The sequence below is a fragment of the Melospiza georgiana genome, chromosome 14, assembly GCF_028018845.1.
Source record: "Melospiza georgiana isolate bMelGeo1 chromosome 14, bMelGeo1.pri, whole genome shotgun sequence".
Lineage (NCBI taxonomy): Eukaryota > Metazoa > Chordata > Aves > Passeriformes > Passerellidae > Melospiza > Melospiza georgiana.
The window spans coordinates 3,021,578-3,048,355 of NC_080443.1; the positions used below are offsets into that span (position 1 = coordinate 3,021,578).

General features: G+C 41.0%; 1 protein-coding gene across 1 annotated transcript in view; it reads left to right on the forward strand.

The window, feature by feature from the left end:
- The window catches only part of PEPD (peptidase D), a 152,138-nt gene that overhangs the window by 85,097 nt on the left and 40,263 nt on the right, over window positions 1-26,778 (forward strand). The window contains exons 10-12 of the mRNA XM_058033921.1: window positions 1,946-2,014; window positions 9,065-9,142; window positions 25,984-26,132. Coding sequence (XP_057889904.1) covers window positions 1,946-2,014; window positions 9,065-9,142; window positions 25,984-26,132 — 296 coding nt within the window. The remainder of the gene's footprint in view (window positions 1-1,945; window positions 2,015-9,064; window positions 9,143-25,983; window positions 26,133-26,778) is intronic.

Consider the following 26,778-nt stretch of genomic DNA (forward strand, 5'->3'; position numbering starts at 1 on the left):
GTAAACCACCACAGTATTTTGAACAGAAAAGAGATCTTGTAAACAGGGTGTCCCTCTACTGAGTCTCTAAATGGAGGCTTTTCTTTTTTCATATGTGTTAATATGTATGTTTTCTTTTGTTTCTCTTTAAAGACTGTCATTTTGTGTAATTTTAAAATCCAGTTTAGATTTACAAGCATGTAATGTCTTTAATGTCTTTTGAATCTGAATTGTGTTCTGTGGCTCTCTGCTGAAGAAGGACAAAATCACAACATCTCTATTATTTGAATAGCACCATTATCATTCTATGTTAATGAAATTATTTCAGTATTACAAGAAATGAGCTTTTGGAATTCATTCAGTATTACAGGGAATTGGATTGTAACTAGAGCATATTTCAAAAAGAATAAAAGGATCCATGATATGTGCTTAGCTCGTAAAGCACCTAATCCTATATTAATTGTGCTTTGGGCAAATCTGCCCTCATCTGAAGGGGACTTTGACAGTGAAGATGAAAATATTGTAATGCTTTTTAAGGCCAAACAGCTCCTCCAGCAGGATGGCAGTGAAAGAGGAGTTCCACAGGCTGCTCTCCCTGCCCTTCCCTGTCCCAAGCAAACACAAAATCGAACAATGTTGTGTTGTACTGTCCCTTATAGGCTGCAGGAGACTTGGCCTTATGTTATCACATGATCTTCTTGCTCTTGGGATTGAGTTTGTGTTAATTTTTTTCCCCATGTTTGGACAGGGAAAGATCATAGAGGTATTTAGGTACCACAATCTGAAATTGGGTAAGTCTTAGGTTTTCTCTGTGTCTGTTGTGCTACAGACAAGAGAACATGAGAGGGTCCATTCCAGCCCAGCCTGTGGTGCAGAAAGGAGCTGGTTAATGTGAGGGGAGAGCTCTGCTGGCTGGTCTGGAGAGGAGGGTGAGCAGCACAGGCAGGTGTAAATCAGGGTTAGGGGATATTTAGTTCAGCTTCCAGCAGAAGGTGTCTGTGAGGTGGTAAATGGAGAGGACTTCTGCTGAAATTATTTTGAAGACCAGTCTGGCAAGCTCCTTCCTCTGTGAAGGGCTGGTTGGACTTCACTTTTCCTGAATCCACATGACATAGATTGAGGGCAGCAGGATTGAAAAGGTGATCATGGATGTGATTGTGTGCCTGAAATGCAGCAATGCAGCGATTTTCTCAATTCCACTTTGGAGAGTTTGGCCAACTTCAGCATTTCACCTGTTACCATCCTGTTTGTTCTGTGGTCAGATGAAGTCTCTTGCCCGCAGTAATATTACCGCGCCTGAGTGGGTCGCAGCTGGTGATAGAGAGATGGTGAATCTTGTATCTTGATCAGAAGGCTTGATTTATTAAGATAATATATATAATACATTATGACTATACTAATAGAATATAGAGAGAGGTTTGCAGAGCTGCTAGCTAAGCTAAGAATAGATAGAAAGAATCCCAAACAAAGTTGTGTCCAGGGACTCAGTCCCCTAGCTTGCACTGGTGATTGGCCCTTAATTATAAACATAGAAAATGAGCCAATCAAGGTGAATCCTATTGCATTCCACAGCAGCTGATAACAATTGTTTACCTTCCCTTCTGAGGCCTCTGCCTTCCAGAAGACACAGAAATCTGAAAGAAAGGATTTCTGTGGAAAAATGTCTACGACGCAGTAATTTCCCTTTTGGTGTGGAGCTGTGAGGAAAGCAGTTGCCATTTGAGGTCACTGAGCTGCACTGGAGCCCCTCTCCCCTGCTGCAGAGTTGCTCTGTGGCAATCCCCTGCAGCTCTGCAGGGCTGCTCAGCTGTGCATGGGGGGCACGCGGAGTGTTCAGCTGAGCAGAAATAGGCAGAGACTGGGGATTTCCACCAACACAGCTTTTTCTCTAGCAGAACTTGTTTTTTCTACCTGTCTTGGGGTGGTTTGGCAGAAATGAATAATTGCCACCTTTGTTTCTTTGCAGCCTGTTCCAGCACTACTGCTACGCTCGAGGGGGCATGCGCCACACCTCCTACACTTGCATCTGTGGCAGGTAAGAGAATGATTTACACTGAACTGAGCAGGCTTTAGAGTCAGCTTCCCTCTGGGTGTTTTTAAAATTGGTCCTTTTAGGCATATCATGTGTTTGCAAATGCCACCAGAGTGAGTTCTGACCTGTTTTCTCACTGGAAAAGACAAAGAGAGGTAGGTGGTTGCCTGTGTCTCCTGAAGACATAACGTGGCAATAGAGTTTGCTGCACCCCAGAGGTTCCCAATGGCTGCTCCTGCTGCTGCCAAGATCATGTTTATGCTCACCCCTGTGCTGCACTTGGCTTTTTTTATTGAATAGCACCATGGAGAGGGGCTTTACAGCTATTCTCTGTTGCTCAGAAATACTTTGTTTGAAATACACATTAAGTGTATTTCTTATCATCTTCAAAATTCTTTGTCTCAAAGATTAGGATGCAATTGAACTAATCTTTTTGGAATTTGGAATTTTTTGCTCTCTCTGCTTCTTGCTGAGCAGCTAGTGTTGAAGGTTACTGTGTTTGGGAAAGTAGTATAAAAGTTCTCCCTGCAGTTGTAGAAATGCACAAGAGAACAGTGTGGGACACATGCTGAACAACAGCTGTGTGCTTCATGCAGAGATTAATCTTACTTAGTGGAATTAATCTAATCAGAGATGTATGACAGTGAAATGAGCCATATATGTTGGTATATATGTTCCACTTGTTCTGCTGCTACTCAGAAACATTTGCCCTCCACTGAAGTCACATACACTTACAAAAGATAATTTTTATGTTAATGACAATAATTCTATATTGCTTTGAAGGTAATAAGAACAATTAGCACCTTCACTTCTTTCTGCAGTTTACTCAATTGCTTATTTGTAAATGCAATTTTCCAATTTATATGCAAAATTGCAGCAGGAGCATGAGCAGTTTTATGGCAAATTGTGTATCTAAATTGTCTGAAAAGTTTCCTGGTTTAAGTACCATTGTGTAACTTGAGAATTAACATTCCAGGGAAATGAGACTCCATCTCTAAGCTTTTGTCACAGACAGAGAAGATTTTTCACAGCCATGCAGACTTCACATTGACTCAGAGTGGATCAGAACCTGCTGCAGGATCTGGTTTGGGTGCTGGTGGTCAAATAATTTTGTTAAACCTACAGAAATGCCCAGTCAATGTTTGTGTGGTGGCTCCTGGTGAACTGTGGGACTGCAAACCCAGGACCTGCATTACACCCCAGAGGAGAAAAGCTCCAACAGCAGCTCAGAATTGAGTACAGACAGGAGCTCCTGGGTGTCCTGTCCTGCTCTGCAGGGCATGGAGGTGCAATTAGAGCTGCCTCTGAGCTATTGGAGGATTTAAATCACAGAGAAGGGCTGTCCTTAGAATGCCATATCCAAACATTTTTTTCTTACCATCTGCCATTGTATCCTACCACTAGAAGTGCAGACAAACATGATTTTTAAAAAAATAGTTACATGAGATAGCAATTTACAGACTAAGGTCTTTGTATTCTATGTTCTGACTATGAGTGATGAAGTAAGAATGAATAATATTAACAGTTTTAAGCTAGCTCCTAATAAATGAATGAATTCAATTAACATAATAATGGCAAAAATAATAGACATTTTTTAATACTGTGAGAATGTCATGCATTGTAAATATTTCACTTAACTACATTTACAGCTAAAAATAACTTTTGCAATTAGGATTTTTGAATATTTTATTCTATTCATGTTGAATTTTATATTTTCCTGAACACACCTAAAATGGGCATATTTTGACAGGATCTTTCCTTTTTAGATTACAGGCCTGATAATATTTTCCATTGAAAAGAATAATCCTTTTAAATAAAAAACAAGTTTGTTATTCTGTTATTCTTTTTTTTTTTTTTATGCTGATTAAGCTGAAAATCAGGAGTATTCAATACAATATTTCAGTACAGAAATAAACCACTTGTCATGTGACGGGTGCAGTTAGTTATTGCTGTCCTGTGCAGTGTTACATTCTTGAGGAGATGCTAAATGAATATTTGGTGTGACCAGAAGTGCTCAATGTGTTGACTGTTACTATGAGAATAGTAATACACATTGATGAGTGTGACAGGGTGTTACCTTTTGAGATCAGTCCTGAAGTCAGTGATATTTCAAAAGCTGCCAGCTGGGGAGTGGTTTGGAGTGCAGACCTCACTGAGTGTCATGGAAGGAGAATAGGAGCATTTGTTAAACATACTTGGATATTTTTGGCACTCATCTACAAAGTGCTGCTTCCAAATGCTAATGAATTATTCACTGCAGTGTCTTGGGTTACCAAGGAACCATTTTTACAAATGGGAAAGCAAAGGTAATCCATTCCCATGTCTTGGTGATGCTGGGGTGGGTGGCATCCATTGGGAGCAGAGGTTCCAGCTGGAGTCAGGTGGTGGTGGAGGCATTGGTTTCTCTGGAACCACCACAGAAGCCACCAGCAGCTGCTGCTCGTTGCTCTCTCATCTTAGACTCAGGTTCAGATCTCCTTGACTGATGTCTCTCATCAGGTGCTATCAGTCATCAAGAATAACCCTGTGCAGTGAAATGCCTTCTTCCATCTGAGGGTTGCCATAAGTGAAGCTTTTTGGACCAGGTTAGCTTATTGTTGAATCAGATTTTCTTTCTTTAACTTCAATACAACTTTTTTAGATCTCATGCCTTAGCATCAACCCTTCTTGCCACTTTTTTGTCTTTCTTCTGGGTTGATTCTATGATGATCTAAATCATGATGGAAATAAGTTCCAGTTTTATTCAATGGTCTTTTGTTTTTTCTTTAGATGTTCTTAATATTGAGCTACTAGCTACACTTTTTGTAGTGCTTGATGTTCAGCATAGTCCTGTTCTTAAAATATTGCTGACATTTCTCCTCTTTCTTATAATGATTTGTCTTCAGGGTGCTTTCTGATCTCAAATGCATCTTGGGGGATTATTTTCCTTTGCTAGTAATCAGAATCTCTTCCTGCATTTTGCATTCTCAGTGGTGTTAATTTGCACCTCTTCTGCTGCTTGGTACAATTCTTTCTGGAACTAACATGTCTTTGACACCAGTTAGAAGCAAGTTATTAAAGGAATAAAAATGGAACAAAATGGAATAAAGATGGAATAAAACCAGGAACCTCTTGGAGGATTTTCCAGGTTGCCTGCCCGAAGGTGAGCATTGGCAGCCTCATGTGTGGTGATTTTCAGAGGTGCTGACCAAAAGGGAGGCAGTGATGCCAGTGATCCTCACCTCCCACAGTGCTTCATCATAAACTGCAACTTGGCACTGCAGTGCTAGACATTGCAACTGGTGCCTCTTGGAAGAGAAAGAAGTAGCTTTACATGAGTCTCATTTGCTTTCATTTGCTTGAGTGATAAAGCTCTGGAATGGCTGCCCAGGGAGGTGGTGGAGTCTCCCCATCCCTGGGTGTGTTTAACAAAGCCTGGATGTGGCACTGGGTGCCAGGGTTGAGTTGAGGTGTTGGGGCTGGGCTGGACTTCTGATCTTGAAGATCTCTTCCAACCCAGTGATTCTGTGAATTCTGTGCTTTGTCAGTGGCTGGGGATTTTGTTTAAATTGTTTTAAAGCCACCTTGAAAGGCTTACTGAATCAGTGTGAACAATTTCTGGCTAACTGTAGCATTTACCTTGTGGGTACACATCATTTCTGCAGCATTCTCCAGAAGCATCTTCCTGCCTTCATCTCAGGACAGAGGTAGAGATGCAGCTTGCAGGGGAGATTGGGTGTGCTCCTCTCAGCAGGAACCCACTGGAGGTTTCCATATCTCTGTCCTAATTTGGGTCAGTAGTGCATGTGTGAGTCAAGCTCTCCCACTCATCCTCAGCTGCAGGGCCTGCTCAGAGCCAGGGATCAGTCCTTCAGTGCACATGCTGGTTTTGTTTTGGGTGAGAAGCAGTTGGGGAGTTTTCAGGAGCAGGTTGGCTCTGCCTGGTTGCTAACGGGTGTGAGCCCAGGGTACCTGCCCAGAGCCAGCCAGGGGAGCACACCCTCTCATGCCAATGAATCCCTGAAATGCAGATGGTGTGCAGATCTGGTCCTCAGCACCAACTGTGCTCCCTGTGCTGTGATCCCCTGTGTGTGACAGAGCCAAGATGTGCCTGACAGATCAGGAGCCTCCAATGCCAAGAAAGATTGTGCCTGCTCAATGCTTCACCGACGGTGCTGAAAAACAGATTCTTCATGCAGCTCCCTCACAGTTGGTGCTGAGCCTAACAGAAATATTTTGTAAACTAAAACCTTTACATTAAAATGTGCAAAAGAAACCCCTCATCTTTGTATTTGCAATGTGTTTTGTTGAAAGCATTTGTGCAGTTGTCAAATGTGAGTATATGACTTATTTATGCACTGGTATGGTGTTTGTCACTGGGGGTGCCAGCACATCTTGATAAGTAAACGAGCTGTCTGCAAATACATAAGCATGGACTCATGCCCTTAAGGTTCATGATAATTTTTTAAAAGTTGATCATAAATATATGCATGTGCTGTTTGATTCTCCTACTTTATCCCCAGTATTGGAGGGAGATAAGGAATAGTATCTGCAGCTGAAATGCTGGCAAACTGCTGTGGAGTGTGGGTGTGCATGCCAGCTGTTGGTTGTCGTAGTTGAGATGGAGACAATACAAACAACACACCCCATTTTCAGAAGGTTTCAAACCTGTTTTTATTATAGCGTGGATGATTTTTATACATTCTTACAAAACTCGTAAGTTTACACTTTACTCATTGGTCAGGAGAGACAAAGTGCTCATTGGAACAGGCAGTTGCAGGTTTCTCTTATTTTTCCTTCTTTCTTTCTTGGTTTCTGTGTCAATGACCTTGGTAGGAAATTCTTTCAGGGATAAACATGGATCTCCTTATCAGACTTCTCTCTGGCTCACAGAAGTCACTGTAAAACCTCTTCCACAGTTGATACTTTGTATTATTTCTTGTGGTTTTCCTTAACACCAAACAGTGTCATGCAAGGTCATTCTAGTTACTTCCACGTGCCATCATCCCAAAATTTCAACCCTGCACCTGGGAAGCAGTTCCTGAGGCAGAGGAGCAGTCAGGGGCAGGAGCTCTGCCCCCCTGTCCCCTGCTGGGAGAGCTCAGCTCCCACTGCACACCCTGCCTGGCACAGCACACCTTTTCCTTTCATTGCACTCCATTGCTCTATTACAGATCTTTTCTTCAGATGGAGCAAACTCATTTTGAAAGTGTCCTGGTGTGGAAAATATTCCACCAGTGCCCAGGAGACGGAACATCTCAGAAAGAAGTTTATGTCTGTCTTCATCTTGTATACAGGCTTTCTGGGTCCATTTTTAGCTATCTGCACAGCTGCAGAGGTTCTCAAGTCCAGCATCCAGCCAGTTGTGAAACTGTGCTTAAACCATTGGACCAGCATCACAAAATGAATGTATTGCAGCCTTAGTTCTTAGGGCTTTTTAACTCTTGATTTAACAACTTTTAACTGTTCTAATTTTTTCTGTTTGGAGTGTGTATAATTTTATGAAGTACACTTTGTATCAGAAAATCATCCCTGTCATTCTGAAATATCACCTTTCGCTGTCTTATTACATAGTTAAAAAATATCTAATAATAAATACTTACTGTTTTCAAAATATCAATGTAGAATTATTCAGGTTGTAAGAACCCTCTGAGATCATCCAGTCCATCCATTAACCCAACAGAGCCAAGTTCACTGCTAAACTGTGTCCCCAGGTGCCACAGCTACATGTATTATTAAATACTTCCAGGGACACAGTCCAGCCAATTTAGACAGGGAGCCTGCAGTAACTTACTGCTTTCTACTCCATGATCATTGTTTATGAAATTATCTGTGTGACTGATGACCTTTTATCACAAGTACTTAATGTGTCTTGAAGGTAATCTCTTTTTGGATACAGTGCATGCTCACTGTTTTTGTAATTGCACACATCAGAAGTCTAAGATGAGAAGTGTGTCAGATGTCACATTTACTCCAGACACAACAAAAGATTGATTGAAATTGAGCCTCAGATTCCTGACATCCAAGATACAAAGCTGTTCCAGCATCACAGCTTGAAAGAACCAAATTTGAGCAGGGTGACCAGTGAAAGGTTTTGATTAAAGCTGGCAAGTGAGCTGCAGGGGTTGGAGAGAAGCTGCAGTAACCCTGTCCCAACATGGGTATTTTTGGGTGTGATGTAATTCTTCCAGCTTTTTGAAGAGAAAAAACAAGAGCATCTATCTGAGGAGAACAGTAAAAGAAAAATAGGTAGAGCTTGAGATCTTTATCAGCCTTTTAACTGACATTTTATAGACCCAGAGGAATATCAGTAGGCAAGAGAGGATGCCAAGGCCAAATGTAGGTCACTTAGTGGATCATGGAACTTCAGAACAACAGAACAAGTGTCCATCCTTCTCTGGAGCTGTTTTATTCTTGTGAATCAGCAGTTTACTCTGAAAGGTTTCCAGGAATAAAAATCTTTTCTTTGCAATGTGATTTTTCAACAGCAGGTAAGAAGAGAGTGACAGTTTTGATCCCTGCTCCTGCTGCTGGCATTGTGAGCTGGGAATGTTCCCCAAGCAGTGCATCCCTGCAGCAGAGCCCACCTGTGGCCATGCCAGGGGGCAGCTGGAGCTGTTCCCTCAGACAGCTCAATTCCTCCTGTCCCAGTGATTCCCAGAGTGATTCAAATGTCTGATTTTACCCCAGTGGAAGTTAGTTTGTTTTATGCCTCAGACTACTTAACCTTGAATAGGGAAAAATAGCACTAAGTAATTTAAAAAATAAAAACAACAACAACAACAAAACCCATCAGAAAATAATAAATGGGTGTAAATTGGTAATTTACTTGCACATAATTCTTTCCTTTACACTGTTATGGACATAGGAAATGTTGATCTGAGCTGTGCCCAGCTCTGCTGCACAAATGCTGGGATGGTTACTGCAGCCACACCAGGCAGGGACTGGGACAGCTCTCACAGGCTGCTTTTTGTGTGAATGCACTGATGTTTACAGAGCTCCTTCTTATGTCATATGAATGTGTGTGTTAATGTTTCTTCCACTAATTGTGCCAATTTTCTGTTTGCCCATCAGTGGGGAGAACTCATCTGTTTTGCACTATGGCCATGCTGGAGCCCCAAATGATAAAACTATTGAAGATGGAGACTTGTGGTAAGTAAAGTGTTACAGTTTGTTTGGTATTTTTGTTTTGCCACTGCTGTTTCCATACAGGAATTGTCTGTACTCTTAGAAAAAGGATGACTGCATACTGATAAAAAGTCTAAATCTTTAAAATAAAAGGGAGCTTTGCATGTCAGATTATTCTGGTTTTTCCAAAGGTTCTGTACATCTGCATCTCCAGTTGAAAGGAAGAAGCAGATATTGTTTCAAACACTTCTGAACCAGAGGCACTTAGAATTGAGTTTAAGAAATTGCTGTATTCTAAGTACAAGGGCAGTTAGGAAATTCATCATTTGAGTTTGCTCTTGGACCTCAGATCCAAACCTCAGCTCTGGTGGTGGGGTGGAGAGTGTTGGCTACTTTTAGAGAATTGCATCAAATTGCAGAATGGATTAGATATTACTAATGCCTATGTGCACACAGACACCCCACAAGATATAGAGATTAAAATATGTGAAGAGATCAAACCCAGTTCAGGTCAGGGAATGGTGCTTCTAGTTCTGTGATGTGCCAAAAACTCCCTATAAAGATTTCCTTAGAGTTTAGTGATGTGTAATACAGCTGCAAATCCCATGAAGTTTTCTCTATGTGTACTGCATGTCCACATGCTTTGCAGTATCCTGCAGGTGAGAGCAGAGTGAATGAAGCACCAAATACATTCCCATAAATTGAAATACTATTTGTCTATTTGCCTATTTGTCTGGTGTGTAATATATAAAATCATAACTTTCACACTTCACCTCCAAAGACATGGGTCAAAACGCCTTTGTTTATAAAAATGCAGAACTAGTTTTGGAGGAGTTAATCACTGACATTCAGTAGAGGAATTGTATAGAATTACCTTTGTAGCCTGTGCAGGAGCAGTGTAGGTATCTATTTTCACAGTGGAATGTAAATGCAGAAGAAAAGCAAATTAGTATTATCATTGATAAGCTCAAAACCTATTATGGAAAACAAATTGAATCTCAGAAGTTAAAAAATATGCCTGGTTGGCTGAAGTTCCAGGCACCTTCAGGTGCTGCACAGTGAACTTATGGAATTACAGATAGATAATTTCTTTATAATACTGTAAAAACTTTTTAAAAAGCTTCTTGTACAATAGTTTATGTATTATCTTCATCTGTGGTTAATATCTTACTAAACCCATCAAATACTAAAGTTAATTTAGTATTGCAGGGCAATATTTTGATTTGTGATTATGTTGTGTTTGAGTAGATAATATGCTATGAGCATTTTTTGATCAGGAAGGACATACCAACATAAAAGTGTATCAGCTGTGTCATTCAATTAAATTTCAAAAGGAAGGTGTGTAGCATACAGGAAATCTCAGCATGTGCTACTGAGAGAAGATATGAGAGAGAGAAGATAATGCCACAGAGCATTATCATATCCCAGATTTAAAACTTAGGTCTTTAACACTGAGGGAGACCTCAGGGTGAGGGGTGTGTGCAGGAATCTTTCACTTACAGTCCCCAAGGACAATTCAGTGCATGGCTGTAGTCCTCCTTAAACCACAAGAGTTCATACAGGACTCATACAGGAGTCTTTGCAAAACCCTTCTTTTCTGCAGTACTGGAAAAGTCTTTAAAATATGTTTGGTTTTATCAGCCTCAGGTTTCTCAGTGTCAGGAAACCATAACCTAACAAATACATCAATTACTTCAGGGTTTCAAACTGCTGAGCAGCACCTGTGCATCAACAGAGAGACAAGGTGTAACAGGGTCTGCAATAACCTCCTGCACCACCTTCCTTGGTGAAGACACTTTCAGGTGCCAGCAAAGGCTGCCTCAGAGGCAGGAGTGTTGTATTTGTGGGGTGCCCCGTGGCAGGGAGGAATGATGAATCTGACTCCATGCTCTCAGAAGGCTAATTTATTACTTTATGATACTATATTATAATAAAGAATACTATACTAAACTATACTAAAGAATACAGAAAGGATACTTACAGAATGCTAAAAAGATAATAATGAAAACTCCTGACTCTTTCCAGAGTCCTGACACAGCTTGGCCCTGATTGGCCAAAGAGTGAAAACAATTCACATGAAACCAATGAAACAATCACCTGTGGGTAAACAATCTCCAAACACATTCCAAAGCAGCAAAACACAAGAGAAGCAAATCAGATAATTATTGTTTTCCTTTTCCTCTGATGATTCTCAGCTTCCCAGGAGCAAAATCCTGGGCAAAGGGATTTTTCAGAGGATGTGAATGTGACACATGGGCACCTGCCAGGCTCCAGCCACTGCCCTGCCCTTCCCTGGCTGGCACTCAAAGAGCAGACTCTGCTCCACATTGGCTTCTTAGCATTTATCTCAAGGGGGAATAAAGCAATAATAAGAAAAAGTGATTTAATTTCTGTAAAGACAATTTAAAAACACACTTATTTTCCAGAGTTAAAAATAATGATTCAGAAAAAGTCTTGAGGTGCAGCATGCATGAGCAGCATACAAATTCTGAGTGGTTTCACTGTGGGACTTCACAAATGTCTAATTTGGGTGTGGAAGGGTGTGTGTGTGCATACAGAGGAGGCATTAAAATGACAGTGTGCTGATTTGTCTTTGTCTATTAGCATTTGTATATTGGCTTTCAATTAAGTTTTTAAATAGCTATGGGGAGCCCTCTGTTGGATAGTGTTAGAAAGCCCTGAACATGGAGAAAAAATAGACTTTTATTCTTGATGAAAAAGAGTATTTTAAGGGTTATTTCTGTTTCTGCCAGCGTTTTGGCATAACATTAATCTAACTATTCATAGAGTTGTATGTAATAGAATTGGGAGAGTGGGAATTTGGTGTGATTTTTAATAAATTATTCTGTAGAATTTCATGTCTTTTTCTTAACATTACTTGCTGGATATGAATAACATTCATGGGTTTTGCAGAAATGTGCAGCTCAGTATTTTTATGTACAAAGCAGTGCAGTAAGTATCATAAATAAGTCAACTAAGCACCTGAATATTAGAAAAAACACATTTGGAAAACTAAGGCTTTGCTTCTGTGAAATGCTTGAGTGCATGCATCACTGGCTTTTTAGAAAGTGTAAGTAACAAGGATTTAATTGTTAAAAGAAGATCATAGGCCAAAACACTTGTGCTATTGCATTTTTATTTCTTTTTTAAGGCTGTTATTCTGACTTCTTTGTCAAAAGCTGTGGAAGGTTTAGAAAAGCCTGGCTTTAAGATGTTTTTTTTCTTAAATTAACCTGTATCAAGTGGGTTTATTGCTTCTGTAAGAAGCTGGTATGGAATTATATCTCTGAGAGTGCATCATAATCCACACTTTTTATAGGTACAGCTCCAGCACTAAAAGATCCCAGTGCAAAACAAAGGACTGTCAAGGGAACTTCTGGCACTCCTTGTTAATACACATTGTCTTGCTAAGCAGGGCTATCCTTTTCAATCTGTTAAATATTGAAATAGCTGTCTAACACAAAGCACTGTGATTGACAGAGAAAGAAATCAGTATTTTTAGGGAGGTTTAGGTGTTCAGGATACAGATATTTAACTGGTATGGATATTAAAAGCAAATATTGCAATAGCACCAAATCAGTATTTTGTATAAATGATTCATGTACTATAGCATTCTGTGGTGAACATGGAAATTATCAATTTGCTCTAAACCAAACACTTTCCCTAAGCAGGTGCCTGTTTCTGTGACCATAAAGGTCATCCAGATAAATGGGGTAGGCTGAGTCACCATTGTAGGCACTTGGCCCTTTTACTCACTATTAACTTTAAATAAAATCTTCTACTTGGAATGTAGCAAATCACAGCTGGCAGTGATGATGTATGGCCATGCTGTTCACAAATTCTGATTTTCTTCTGTCATATTAAAGCTCTGACAGCTTGGATTGGAGCTGAGCCCTGGGCTGAGGTTCACTGCATCCTCTCCAGGTTTTGCATTACTAATGGTATGCCAAGACCCTTTTGTTTCTGTACTGAGGCATTTGGTAGTGGGCAAAGGGGAGTCACAAGCTAAATACTTGTTGTAGTTTGCAATCTCCTGCCTTGCACACAAGAGGCTTCCAGCATTTTGGAAAACCAAAGGTCTTTCAGAGTTTGGTGAGGAGTAGAATGAAATTGAAAGCTGCTACTCAAGAAGACAATAACCCAAATAAATAGAAGGAGTAGAGAGCTGAGTCCTTTAGGCACAAATCAAATGTGCACCTGGGAGTCCTGCTCAGAGAATGGCAGCCCCACATGGTAAATGTCTCATGAGCAGCTGGCTTCTGTTCACGCTGCAGGAAGATGTTGGGTCAGTATTGGTTACAGGGCCCCTGTGGGAGGTGGGAACTCTGGTTTCAGCTCTCCTAAACAGATCCCTGACTTTGGCTGGAAGTGCTGACCTGACCCTGGGAAACAGCATCCAGTTCAGTAGGAGCCAGTGTGCTTCAGTGATAAGTGTTGGCTCAACAAATCAGCATCTGCCACCTGAGAAATTAAAGCTTCCTTAAAAATAATGGAAGCAAATTGCCTTGAGTCCTCCTTTCTCCTGCTGCCCTTGCCCTGCAGGGGTCACACCCTGGCTGGGGAGAGAGGGCAGGGAGGGGACAACAATGAGCATCAGGAAGGGGCAGGGCAGACGTCTCTGCTCACCTTTGCAGTCTGCTGGTTTGTTCTAGAAACCTGAAGTGTATATTTTATGTTTTGATTTGAGTAGTTTCTGAGTAAAATTGGAGTTTATTGCATTGTTGGCTCTGGCAGGCTGACTTTGTGGTTTCCTGGCAGTGCCACGTGCCAAACTCATGGCAGGAGTTGATTGTTCTGTTGCAGTTGATCAGCAGGGCTCCTGCAGTGTTTGGCAAATAAAAAATGCTTCTGTGATCCTAAATTAAACATTGATTCTTCATGATGAGGCTTACACTTAAATCATAGAAATGTAAGAAAATCAGCCTGATTTAACTGAAATCAGGTGTAGCTGAAATAGATACAGCTCTTACCTGGGGTGCCTTCCTGCAGGTGTCACGGGTTGCAGGTCTTGGTGTTTTTATGGCATCTGCCAAATGTACCTCAGTGAAAATTCAGCACTTTGGAAACAACTCTCATAGGCAGGTTCACTGACCTTCAAGCACTTAATAACATTTTTGGGGGTTAGTAGGTCCATTTTGGCTTTGCAAAATAATGAAAATAATTGTCTATTCTGCTGAAAAAAAAATTTAATATTTTGAAATATCCTCCTCAGTTACAGTGTTAATGAAGAGCAGACCCCAAGGATCACAGGCACTCACCTGGGCTGGGGCAGCTGCAGGGGGCCCTGCTCCTCCCTGGAGCCAGGGCCAGAGTGTGATTTATGAAGAGGACTGAGGTGAAAGCATAAATAAGGGGAGTACAACCAGCATCAACTGCTTGGGAAGTGTAGCAGACCTAGGAGAGAATCCATTAACCTTGTATTCACAGTGAGACTGTCTATTATTTATAAAATAAAACTAGCTTTTAGAAGTTTAAATAGAAGCAGGTTGGATAATCAGAGGATGGATTTCATTTTATTTGACTGTTTATTTTAACATTCACATAATTGCTTATTGATTACTTATTTTATTGAAATAATTTATAGATTTCAATGACAGTACAGTGTCCTTGGTGAAACAGAATCTCTCTCAATGCTGTTCTCATGATGTGCCATCACTGCTGTGGATGACAGTAAAACAAGTTTTACCTGGAAATAGTTTTATTGCTTTCAGGTACTAGAAAACTTTGTAAGTGTCGCAAAACCAAACACATCTGTCATAAAAGTCCAACCTTTGTATAATGTTAAATGATTTAAGTGTGTCTTGGCTGTATCAACAAGCATGGCTATTTGCTGAGTCAATGATAGAGCTGGGGATATGGAAAACTGTCTAGAATTGCAGAAAGCCTTTATCTGAATGCTTTAACTCTGAGGCATATTTTTGTTTCTACTTCTTTCCTTAATATCCCAGTGCAAATTTAAGCCATCAGAATCATACTGACAGCAGGGGGCACTGAAAGAAGAGCTGTGGAGAGAAGGGAGCTTTGCCCAAGTTTTCATTTTGGTAACATCGTGCCCTTGCCAGAGCAAACACTCAGCAGCCCTCTGGGAGCACTGCCTCTACATGCTTGCATTCTGCTCGAGCTGTCAGACTTGGGTTTGTTTCCTTCCATTTGGCACTTGCATGTAGCTTTTGGTGTTTTCTTTGTATTATTACCTGTGGTGCTCTCAAAAGATCCTCCTAGCACTCTCCTATTGTCATTTCAGAGGATTTGTTCATCACAGGGAGTTTTTCCTGGCTGCAAGTGCAGGTAGTTGGGGAAGTCTGTTCTGGATGAAGCAGAGAGGGAAGATGTTGAATGTTTGGGGCTGTTTATTTTTAATGGCTAAAAGGGAGAAAGGACAGTTTTTAACCTCCCTGGGGTGGCTGGTCACTCCAGGGTGTGTGTTAGGGTTAGCTGGAGATCAGGGAAAGGTTCTGCTTCCCCCAGAGGTGCTGGCACTGCCCAGGCTCACAGGGAATGGGCACTGGAGGCTGCCAGAGCTCCAAGGGACTTTGGACACCAGGGATGCCCAGGGGGATTGCTGGGGGTCTGGGCAGGGACAGGGGCTGGACTGGATGGTCCTTTTGTGTCCCTTCCAACTCAGCCTATTCTGTGATTCTGTGAAGAATATCACAGAAGAAAGTGGCTTCATGCAAGAGCCTGCCAGATTCAGTTGTTCATGACTAAGCCTTCTATCAGCTAAAATAAAAGTTACTTTGCTGATTTTAATCCTTTGACCTCAAAGCATAATACACAGTATTCTATAATGAAAAGATTTGTCAATTCATGTATAATCCATATGTATTTATCTTTTATATATGCAGACACCATGCATGTGCAGTATAGATATTGCATTGAAACTATAGTCACATATTTATTGTAATATTGTACAGCTTTATTTGTAGGAAATGCACTATTATTTGTAGGAAATGCACTATTCTCTTCATTGGAAGAATAAGTGTAAGACTTTCTCTGAGGACTGAATCATTATTTCAGGAAGATATTTTCAGGCTGTCATTTATTTCAGGAAAATATTGGAAAATTTTCAGTAAATCAAGAAAATATTTACGTGAGCTTGAAAAAAGTGTACCAGAAAAGATGATCAAAGTTTGCTGTATCTGTTTTTCAAACTCTTTTTGGAATTCTCAGTATTTTATCAAGTTGCACAATACTAATATCAACCTAGAACCAAAACTCATTTGTCCAGGTGGGGGCAATGTTGTATTTTAAAAGCAGGAACTGATCTTCTTTCCATCAGATAATAGAAGTCTTTCTTTTTCCAACCCAAGTTCTTCAGTGTCTGCTATTAAAACCATCTATCCTATGGTACAAAATATTGTATTTATTACTTCTTGAAAGCACAGCTTGTAAGATCTCAGGATGTTCATGTGTCAGATGTAAATGCTCAACCATTTTATGTGGGTGGGACCAGTATTTTCATTTGGCCTTGTGCACTTTTATGCATTTTGAAGTTCAGTGCTGTAATAATATGCAAAAATTATGGTTAGCTTTAACTTTTCAGTCTGCAGTTTTGAAACAGCTTGTTGGTAGTAATGACTTTGTTTCTAATAATAATACAAAGTACATTGCTGCTACTTACTGGTTGATTGCAAAATTAACTGGCTATCCATTTCTGGAATAATTCCTTTGGCCTGATTCCTCTGGTTTGATTAATATTTACTGTTTTCATCCAGTGTAGGTATTTTTCATTTTGTTGTACCTATGGACTATATTAATTTTATGCTAATTCAGAAAAATTGAATTTGATTAAAAACAGAGAAATGTATTTGCTAGAATTAACAATAATTTTGCTGTAATTGAATGGCTTCTGTTAGTACTGGTTAATTCAGGCTGTGAGGTTGCTTTCTGTCAGAAATAAGAATAAGCCTATTCACCAAAGCTCAGATCACTAAGTATTAGTAGTGTGTTTGCTGTAACAAATTTTAGCTTTTCTTTAAGTGCTGTATTATAGTCTGCCTTGTAATTTTTGCTGTCTATAATGTATGTGAAATGTCTTTTTAATTGTCAGCTGTGAGTTTTATCTGTCATAGTTTTAGCATAGCATTCCCCAGTATATTCTGAAAAAAAACTGGCTGCTGTTGGACTTGTAATGTACTTTTTGTGGTGGTCTTTAACACAAACACACATGCAGTGTGATAGAAGTACTTTTGATGGATGTTGCTTGTGCTGGATGGAATTCAGTAGCAAAATCCTTTTCCTTGGTGTGGGGAAGTGAATTGGGTAGGTCAAAATGCAGTTTTAGTGGGAGTCTGCCTGGCTTTTAAACCACTCCAAGTCCCCAGCACAAGCTCTGTGTGCTGGCCCTGAAGCAGAGGTGATTCCCAGTGCTTGTGTCAGGTCAGTGTCCATTCTTCCCTTGTGTCTGTCCAGAGAATCTCATTGCCCACAGCAGGGGCACAGTCTGGTAGAGCCTCAGATGGGGGTTTATTTTAACACTCACACAATTGCTTATGGATTACTTATTTATGAGCCCCTGTTCAGGGCAGGACTATTCCTAATTGCAATTGCCTACAATTCCAGTTCAGGTGCTGCCATGAGGAGTGGATGTTTCCTTCAAACAGGAAAGAAATGTTCTTACAGGCAAAATAACCTGCTCAGCTGGGCAATAGGCAGCCTCCTTTTTGGAAATACTGGTTGCTGTCTTCACTGCTGTGCACTTAGCTTGAGCTTTTGGACATGCCCATGGAAAGGCTAGCAACTTCTTCTCAGGGGTTTTTCATTCAGTTGTCAGCTTCTATAGAGTATTCTAAAGCTCTTGTGTGTTGTGTTCCATTGGAGAACTGATAATTTGGAGGTTGCTTGACCAATCAACAAAAAACCTATTGGACACTGGCCCAGTTTTCATCATGGAAAACATTGAAAGTGTTTTACTTTCATGGGCACATGTGTGTGAGCATGCCCACACACGTAAGAAAACGTGACAATATTTACAGTAAGATCATGAAGTAACATCTGTCCCTTCACGTGTTCAGCTGCTCTCCAGTGGCTGTTTGTCAGGGCAGCACAGGTCAGAGTGCCCACACACAGCTGCTGGAAGCCAAGCCTTGCAGTTCTGATTGCCAGCACCCAAGAATCATGGCCTGGTTTGGAAGTATCCAACTTTTACAATTCACTTTCAGTACCTCCCACTTGTCAGCAGACATCTAGAAATGGACTGGTTTAGTCAACTGCAGCCATTCAGTGACTTCCAAATGGAGCTGTGCTGTTCTTACCCTGTCAGGTGAGACACATCCTGGTGAGGAGCCTGTGAGCTTTGCTGCTGTTGTGTTGATTGGGAAGCAGGCAGCTGCTTCCAGGTTTCTCCCTGGATGCTCCCTCTCTTCCTGCAGCTCTGGTTTCCTCGCTCCCTGTTGGAGCAGTCATTTGCAGCCATAAGTGCCCCAGATACTGCCTTTGCAGTGGGGAGGCTCCTCATGGATGGAAACTAGCCAGAACTTGGAGTTTGCTGCCACCTCTGCTGATTTTTCAGCAAATTGTCTCTGCTAAAGAGAGTACTGCTGAAGAGAGTGACTTGAGAGGCTTAGTAAATGTATCTTTTAAAAAGGGATAATAATTAGGGCAGTAAAGACAGAAAAAAGAACTCATCCACTCAGCAAAAAGACAAGTCAGATAGGTAACCCTGTCATCAGAACTTCCCCTGAGCCTGCTCCTGCTCTCTGGCACACTGTCAGAGGGATCTGGCTGAGGTTTGCAGCTGCCTTCTGCATCCTCTGGAGCCCTCACTGCTCCTTCCCCCAGCCCAGTATGGTGTTCCCAGTACTTGTGATTTGTGTACAGCCCCTCTGTATCAGAAACATCCCTCTGCTTTAGCTGAAACTCTGAGAATGGCACTTGGGGCGAATTTATCTGTGAACAAGCCAGTCTGGACATTTTTTGGCTCTTTGCTCTGGGCAAACTTAATATTTTTAAGAAGGCATTAATGCAAACTGCATGGGGATAGAGGAGAGCTTATATTTTGTCATGGAAATTGATTGTTTTAGTGCAGAAACTTAAGGATCTCATCTTAGATTTATTCAAGACATAAATGCTGTAAGCAAGGGACTCCTTCTTAGCCTGTGGTGAAAATAGCAATCTTACTAGTGTACATGGGTGTTTACTGAACCAGCTCTTGCATGCAGCTCATTGGTAAATTCAGTGAGATTTAGATTCCATATCCTATGGGAGGAATGGATCTGAAGGTCTGCTTGGCACAAACCATTGTAAGGTTGTGGTTTTGTTGTTGGTTTTCTGTCAGCATCAGGGCTGAAGCAGCAGAGCAGGGGCACAGCTCCCCCCAGCACACTGCTGCTCTGATTCTGTGAGCCAGATTCTCTGATTCTCTGATTCTGTGTCCTGTGTGACAGTGAGGGGAAACCCTGAGCAGTGCGGGCACCAACACCCACTGAAGCTTTTGTGTTCAGTTGTTTTATTTTCTTTTTATTTTTAATCCAGCCAGCTCAGACTTTTCTCTATTCTTGCTACAGCCACTGAAGTCTCTGTAGGTGGAATTGTAGAGATCCAGGCAGGCAGTCCTCTCTCCTTCAAAATTCAGAGTAGACAGAGATAGTTATTTTTATTACACTCTAACTGAGCAAAGCTTAGTTAGTGGTGGATTTTGTCATCTTCTGTGAGAAGAGTTTGAGACAAAACTCCCTTAATCTTTGAGATAGTTTGGGAAAGCCTGTGAAGTGAGACAGTGGTACAAGATGAGCAATGACAGAAAAGTCATGGAGAGGGTAGACAAGATGAAAAGAGTTGAGGAGAAACAGCAAGTGTGGGAGCCCATGGTTAGCTGACTTGCAGCTGGGTGGAGAGCAGCCATGCAGTGTAAGTACATTTACCTGGCTGGCTGCAGCCTCTCCTTTTGAACAGGAGGCTTAAACAAAAACTTGATTTCCTGTGAATACCCAGAATCAAATCTCCTACACAAAAAGTATTCTCCAACACTTTTTAAAGGTTATTCTTGACTCCAGGAGCGCTGATGACAAAAAGCTGGCTTTAAACCAGTGAGCCAAGCCTGGCTTCAAGACAGAGCCAGTACAAGTTCCTTGTCTGCCATGTCAGATGGAAGTTGGTAACAGCAAGGCTTCTCTCAAAAAACCTCTTCCTGAGCAGGGTAGGACTATTCACTATGCTGTCCCAATTCTCTCTTGGGGTTTGTGATCTTATCTTACCTGGTGTTGCTTTTTTAATTGATAACTCTTGGCTAGTTAAGATGCAAATGTATGAAAGAGTGTGTGTCACTTATCTCTCTGTTTTCTTCCTTGTCATATCATTTACATTAATTCATTCTTGTGGTCTCCTATTAAACCACCCTATTTCCACATCAGCTGGCCTGTTTCCAAAACATATCTCATAGAAATGCTGATACCTAGTTCCCTTAAGCTTGGAATTGCCTTAGAAATGTTTAACCAAACAAACAGTTGGATTTTGTGAGTGTGTGAATACTTAAGGATTTAATTGGTGCATGAGGTGTAAAGCACAGAGTGCTCTCTGTGAACTCAGAGCAGAGTGTGCTGAGATCACACAGCTTAAACCTCCAGCTGGGGGTGACTTGCTTTTATGGCAGTAAGAGGAAGACAAAACTGTGTGTACCTTTATTCCTGCTGTCCTAAAACTGGCTGGCACCATTACATTGGTGTGTTGGTTAGTAATGGCTCCAACCCCTAAAACCACAGTAAGTGTTGCTGAGTGAAGTGCTTCAGTTTTCACACCTGTTTAACCTGAGGAGTGAGGAGGGCACTGTAAGATAGGGCAATACCAGTTTTCTAATTGCTAGTGTTGCAAACCCAGCCAGGGGAAGGGAAGATTTTGTCCTGAGAACAGACTGGGGAGGAGCTGGGCTGCAGGTGGGTGATGCTCAGTGGGACACTGGGTCGGGGTGCATTGCGCAAGGACATCCACCTGGGTCTCACCCCAGTCATCACTCTGCCACGTTAACAGCTGCACAAGAGTAATTCTTTTATAACCATGAGGAGATCCAGCTCTGAGTGTACAGATCAAGCAGCTCTGTGGAACAGGAAGGTGACAGCTTTATGTGGGAGTAGATGTAGGCTTCCCGAAAAATGCCTGCGAGAGCTTGTCTTTGGGTTGGGTTGGTGCTTGGATCATAACAATTCCTACACATGGCTCAGATATCCCAAATAAAGTATTGCTTCCCATTGTGATATTGGCCATAATTTGCTTCATTGCCTGGCAGTTTCAAATTATTTGACAATAAAAGTGTCAGCAAGCCTATAAAAGTAAAACACATGCTTAAAGGAGGATGATGCTTTATTTTTGAAAAATGGTATACAGTGACTTTATGAAGAAAAGAACTATGACTTTTTATAGTCCACAGTGTTCAAATTTAAAGTGTTACACAAAGTGTTCGTGGTGCTTCACAGTCAAAGGTTAAGAAAGCTAAAATCAATATCAAAATGCATATTATTTTTCTTGGCTTGAAAGCAAGAAATGTAACTATAAATCTGCATTTTGTGGTGCCAATATTCTGTGAAAGTAACACAGCCATGTCTTACTCATGTGTTTTGTTTCAGAGGGAAAGGAGGGGAAAGGAGCTTTTGTGCATCACGTTGTGTTTCAGTTCCAGCACTGACTTACAAACCTGTATTCATTTTAAAATTGACAGGACTTGAAATATTTCCTCCAAACTTCCCTGCTGGGTTCCTGCGCGGGGAGCAGAGCCCCAGTTGTGTTGTGCATGGCAGAATGCTGCAGGGACTTGCTGGGAAGGGCTGCTCTGAGGAGGGGCATGTCCAGCCAAGCCTGTCTGCACTGCTGTGGCATGTCACACACGTCTCCTTCTTTTTGACTATGATACTGGTTTATGTGCAAAATGATTTAAACTTGTGGGTTTGTGTTTTTCCCTGTGAAAGTAATTAAATGCTGTTAGTTATTTTTGAAGGTGGTTTATAAAGCAGGCAGAAGGAACCTTGTATTCCAATGCTGTTGGCTAATGTTGGATTACTGGTTCATTCTGTCAGTAGAACAACTGGCATGTTATCTGATTTTTCTTATATTTTACATTGCTCAGTTTTAGTTAGTAATGTTTACAGTATTTTGCAATGCTTTGTAGCAAGGATTGTGTACACACACAGAACTGAAGCCTCCACTGGGAGAGCTATGTCCATAATTCCAGGAAGTTTAGACTGTTTTTGCTATGCATCTTTTACTTACGGTATGGCTTCCTGATTGTTCTAGGAAATAAATTGAAACAGTAGCATAGAGTTTCCATGGGGTGCTCAGGTCTTCTGGCTGTTAAATCTGCTTTATACATTATCATTTTCACCCTGAAATAAAGGTGTTTGTTGCTTTTGCTCACAACAAAATGATGCAAAGCAGGACCAGCTTTCTCTCAGAAGGCTTTGAAAGAGATTGAGCTGGCCTCCTGAGCTCCAAGCTGAATCAATGAACAGTTTGACATAAAACCCAATATGTCTCACTTTGGTCAGCATCACTCCTCTGATCAGCATCCCTTTCCAATGCCTCAGAAACCTGACAGCCTCAGCCTTATCATCTCATTGAAATCAGCAATTCACAATTATGTTCTTGCTGCAGAAGGAGTGGTGAAAGGGTATTTTTAGAATGAAGTTTTCCATAATTCAGCAGAAAACTGAACTCACAGTTTTGTCATACAAAATGGAAAGTATATGCAATGTATATGTAATGATGACATACACAGGCTGCTACATGTGCAGCACTTAATTCATCTAAAAGGGAGATGTGATAGGGTTTGGTGAATGTTTATGGTATTATTGCATATGTTGTTCTGTTTTTAAACAGCTCTGAAGAGGTAAGCTATAGATCAAGATGCCTGTAGGCCTGTTTTCATTTCTGCATTTAATTTGTTTATATTGCTGCTGCATTTGATAACAGTCCAAATAACATTAAGTAGTTGTTTCTGTATGTGACCCTCTTAAGACCACACTACCAGACAGGTAATTTTGTACATGCAGTTGAGAACAAACTAGAATGCACTAGTAGTATCTTTTTCAATTTACCATCTAATTTCAGTGTAAAATAAATGTGCTTTTTATAAGGAACCTTCCTTTACAAATTTTTTTTCTGGTTAGTCAACAGGAAAAGATAGTAGCTGTCAAGCATTTTATTTGATTTGATATAAATGTGCTTCACCATTTATTTTGCCTGGCAAGCAAATACATGAAACTGGGATCTTCTCAGGCTCCCATTATTTTCTCAGTATAACTACAATATTTTGGCTATTTCCATGTCTTGGGCAACATTTTTGCTAATGGATATGTTCCCAACTGAAGTTAAATGGAAGAGAATTCCTGATAAGAGCCAAAATATCTCCCAGATGTCCCATTTGGTTTGGATGCTTTCTCACTGAAGCATACAGGCTGGATGGTCTGTGGTGGAATTTGAAAGATCATCTTCCCTCATGTCTCCTCTTGTCTGGAAGCCAAGAGACCTGAACAAATGGTGCTTCCAAGCTTGTGAGCCGTGTTTTGGTGTACCAGCAGCTTTGTGATATTTTTTTTCCATTCAGTTCTCCTGTAATTCAAAAATTATTTAACAGCCACTGAGTGATGAATGGGTTTGAGAAAATGCTGATAATTGTAAGGTTAAAGACATAGGTAAAATTCTGCCTCTGGTAAGTTCAGAATAACTACTTTGCAGGGTAAAATATACAATAAAATACACAAAGCATAGCAATTTCCAGTAGACATGTTCAGGGAGTTCTCAAGTTGTCACAGCTTTAGTGTCACCCTGCTGAATTGGCATTTGCACTTGTAAGTGCAACAGTTAGGCCACAGAACTGCTGCAGAGCCCACAGAGCATCTTGAAACTTGATTTGGGACTTTGAAAGGCTCAGTCTGGGATGGGTTCAAAGGTTCAGAACTGGTCTGTTTCTTGTTGGTACATTACAGCATGTAGCAGCTTCTTCCATGATTCCCAGTTGCTGCTGACACTACTTTTCTGTGTCTGTAGATTTTTTTATGCACATCTTTAGTGATTTTTAGAAGTGAGTCTAACCATAAAATCAAAACTTAGGCAGTGTTGATGGGGTTTCTGATTTTGAGGTTTGGCCAGGCTGGTTTACAGTTTCTGTTCTGGTGGCCAATCGTGGTTTTTTCACCCTGACACTTGCTGGCTGTTTTGGATCTCTTTTCAACTAGAAAATCTCTGATTTAACTTTCCATATTCCATATTTAGGTGAATGACTGTGGTGTGTGCACCAGCCTGGTAACACAGATAACTTTGCTCTCTCTCTGAGCTCTCTCCTGAGGAGCTGCTGCTGCAGCTTTAAGGCTCGTGCAGCTGCAGCCACTGGGGCAGTTCCTGATGTTCCAGTCCTGCAAGTCTCTGCAGCTGAGCCTTGCCCAGTCTGGGGAGGCTGGCAAAGACTCCAGGCAGGGCAGAGACTCACTCAGGGCAGAGATTTGTTCATGGAAGAAATTGTAGCATGGATTTTAAAAGTTCTTGGAGTAAATCTTCATGTGGCTGTGTGTGCAATGAAGCAAGAAGAGCCCTAGCCCTGCTGAAATATTCTTCAGTTTTCTCATGATTGCCTTTGTTTACTCACTGTGCATTGCTTTTGGTGCAGTTGTGTTGGAAATGGTGATCAGCTACAGCAGAGTGTGATAGCAATTTCTGTGGTAGTTTATATTTATCCTTACCTAGTCACACATGCTGCTTGGGGACAGAGCCACACTGCAGAGTTTTCCTCATTGCTGCTGTAATTAGGACTCAGTGGCAGAGAGGGTGCCCCAGAGGAGTGCCCTGCCTTCTGCTTGTGCTGCTGACTGACCCTGCTGTGAAACAGCAGCAAGAGGAGGAAAACTCCAAGGTTTTCAAGCACAGTGAAGGAAAATCATTTTTCTTATGGTGATTTCCTTGGGGTGGTTGGAAGAAGACTTAAATTCACAGATTTCAACTCTGACTCATTACCACCGAAATCAGGAGGTCACACTAATACTGTATCAAGATCAAAATCTTGTGTGTAAAATGTGCCTTCCTGCAATCAATACATGATGAACCAAAGGGGTTATTTGCTCAAGTGTTGTCTGGTCCAAATGGTTATTTGGTTATTTACTGATTTCTGATCCTTCTGAAGGCACTGCAATGCCTTATCCAGCAGGCTTGAGAAGCATGGTACTGCAAATGTCTCACATAGTCCTCACAAGGGTGCAGAGTCCCACTTGCTGTTCTTGTAGCTTGATTTCTGGCAGCTGAGCAATCAGTGGTGAGTCATTTAGTCATGTATAGAATAAATACACTTCTCAAGGGGTAAGCCAGGTTCTTTGGCCCCATAAAAAAAGCACTGCATAATTTCTTTCTTCTGCCTCTGATGCAGAGAGCTGTACTGTGTGTACTTTTATGGTTGGCTCTTTCCATAATCCTTGTTCCATTAACATTTCTCTGTTAAGTGGAATTCTGTATTGGAAGCTGGATGCTGTATGTGGTGCTAGCATTTTTCAGGAAAGAAAAAAGGATATGTTTTTTCTTCTGAGAAGAATTCCTAGAAACTGGAACTGAGGAGCCTAAAGTGGATTTTTCATGTACTTTTAATCTCCCTTTCTGTGTTCTCTGAGCATTCCCATCCTGACCAGCACAGCCCATAAGGGTGTCCCTTTAAGCCATATGGAATGCAGAAACCCTTCTGCCAGGGGATTCCAAGGGACTGTCATCCTGCTTTACTCAGAACAGGGTTCAAGCAGTGATTTGGTGATCAGCTGCAGCAGAATGTGATAGCAATTATTTGGTGATCTACCAAAATGTAGATGTTATTGAGCACAGAGCAAGACAAATGTTCTACCACCATGTTCTACTATTTCTTTGGAACTAAATTTTCATTTCTTTCCCCTGTGTTTCCTTTTCAGCCTGTTTGATATGGGAGGAGAATATTACTGCTACAGCTCTGACATCACCTGCACCTTCCCTGCCAATGGCAAGTTCACAGCTGACCAGAGGGCTATCTATGAGGCAGTGCTGAAGGCCTCAAGGGCTGTCATGGCAGCAATCAAGCCAGGTAAAACATCTGCCAGCAGGAGTTCTGAGCTTTGGTAGCAGCATTCAGGCCGTCAGATCAATTATGTTTGCATTTTAGAAAGGGAACAAGATGATAAAATTAATTTCCATGGTTAAGCAGCTTCTAATGTATACACAACATTTTCCATACACTTTTAAAGGCATAACATAGAAACAATTATTAATACAATTAATATGATACTTTAATATTTATTTATTTTTAATTCCTTTCATCTACTTTCTGTTCTTATTGTTGTCTTGCCTGTTTGGAAGAATGATGCAAATGCATTTACACTCTTCATGAAACCAGTAATGATGACAGTTGTTGTTCAGATGTGTCTTGACACACACAGCCATCTTTTCAGGAAGCTTCTGCCAAATGCTGCAGTCAGAGTTCGTGTGAGCACATGTTGTGCTTCAGTTTGTTTCAAGTACCTTCTGCATTTTATGTGTAGGCACAATAGAAATATCCTATTGAAGAAAGGGATGGAGTGTGCATCTTTGGGAAGGATAATTAGCCTTAAAAAGCTTTCAAAAGCACTGGCTATTGGGTACTTCACTGTATGCCTTTAAATTGCAGGCAAACTGATCCAACAAATACACATTTTCATTTGAAACAACTGTCTGCCTTAATGAAAACCTTATTT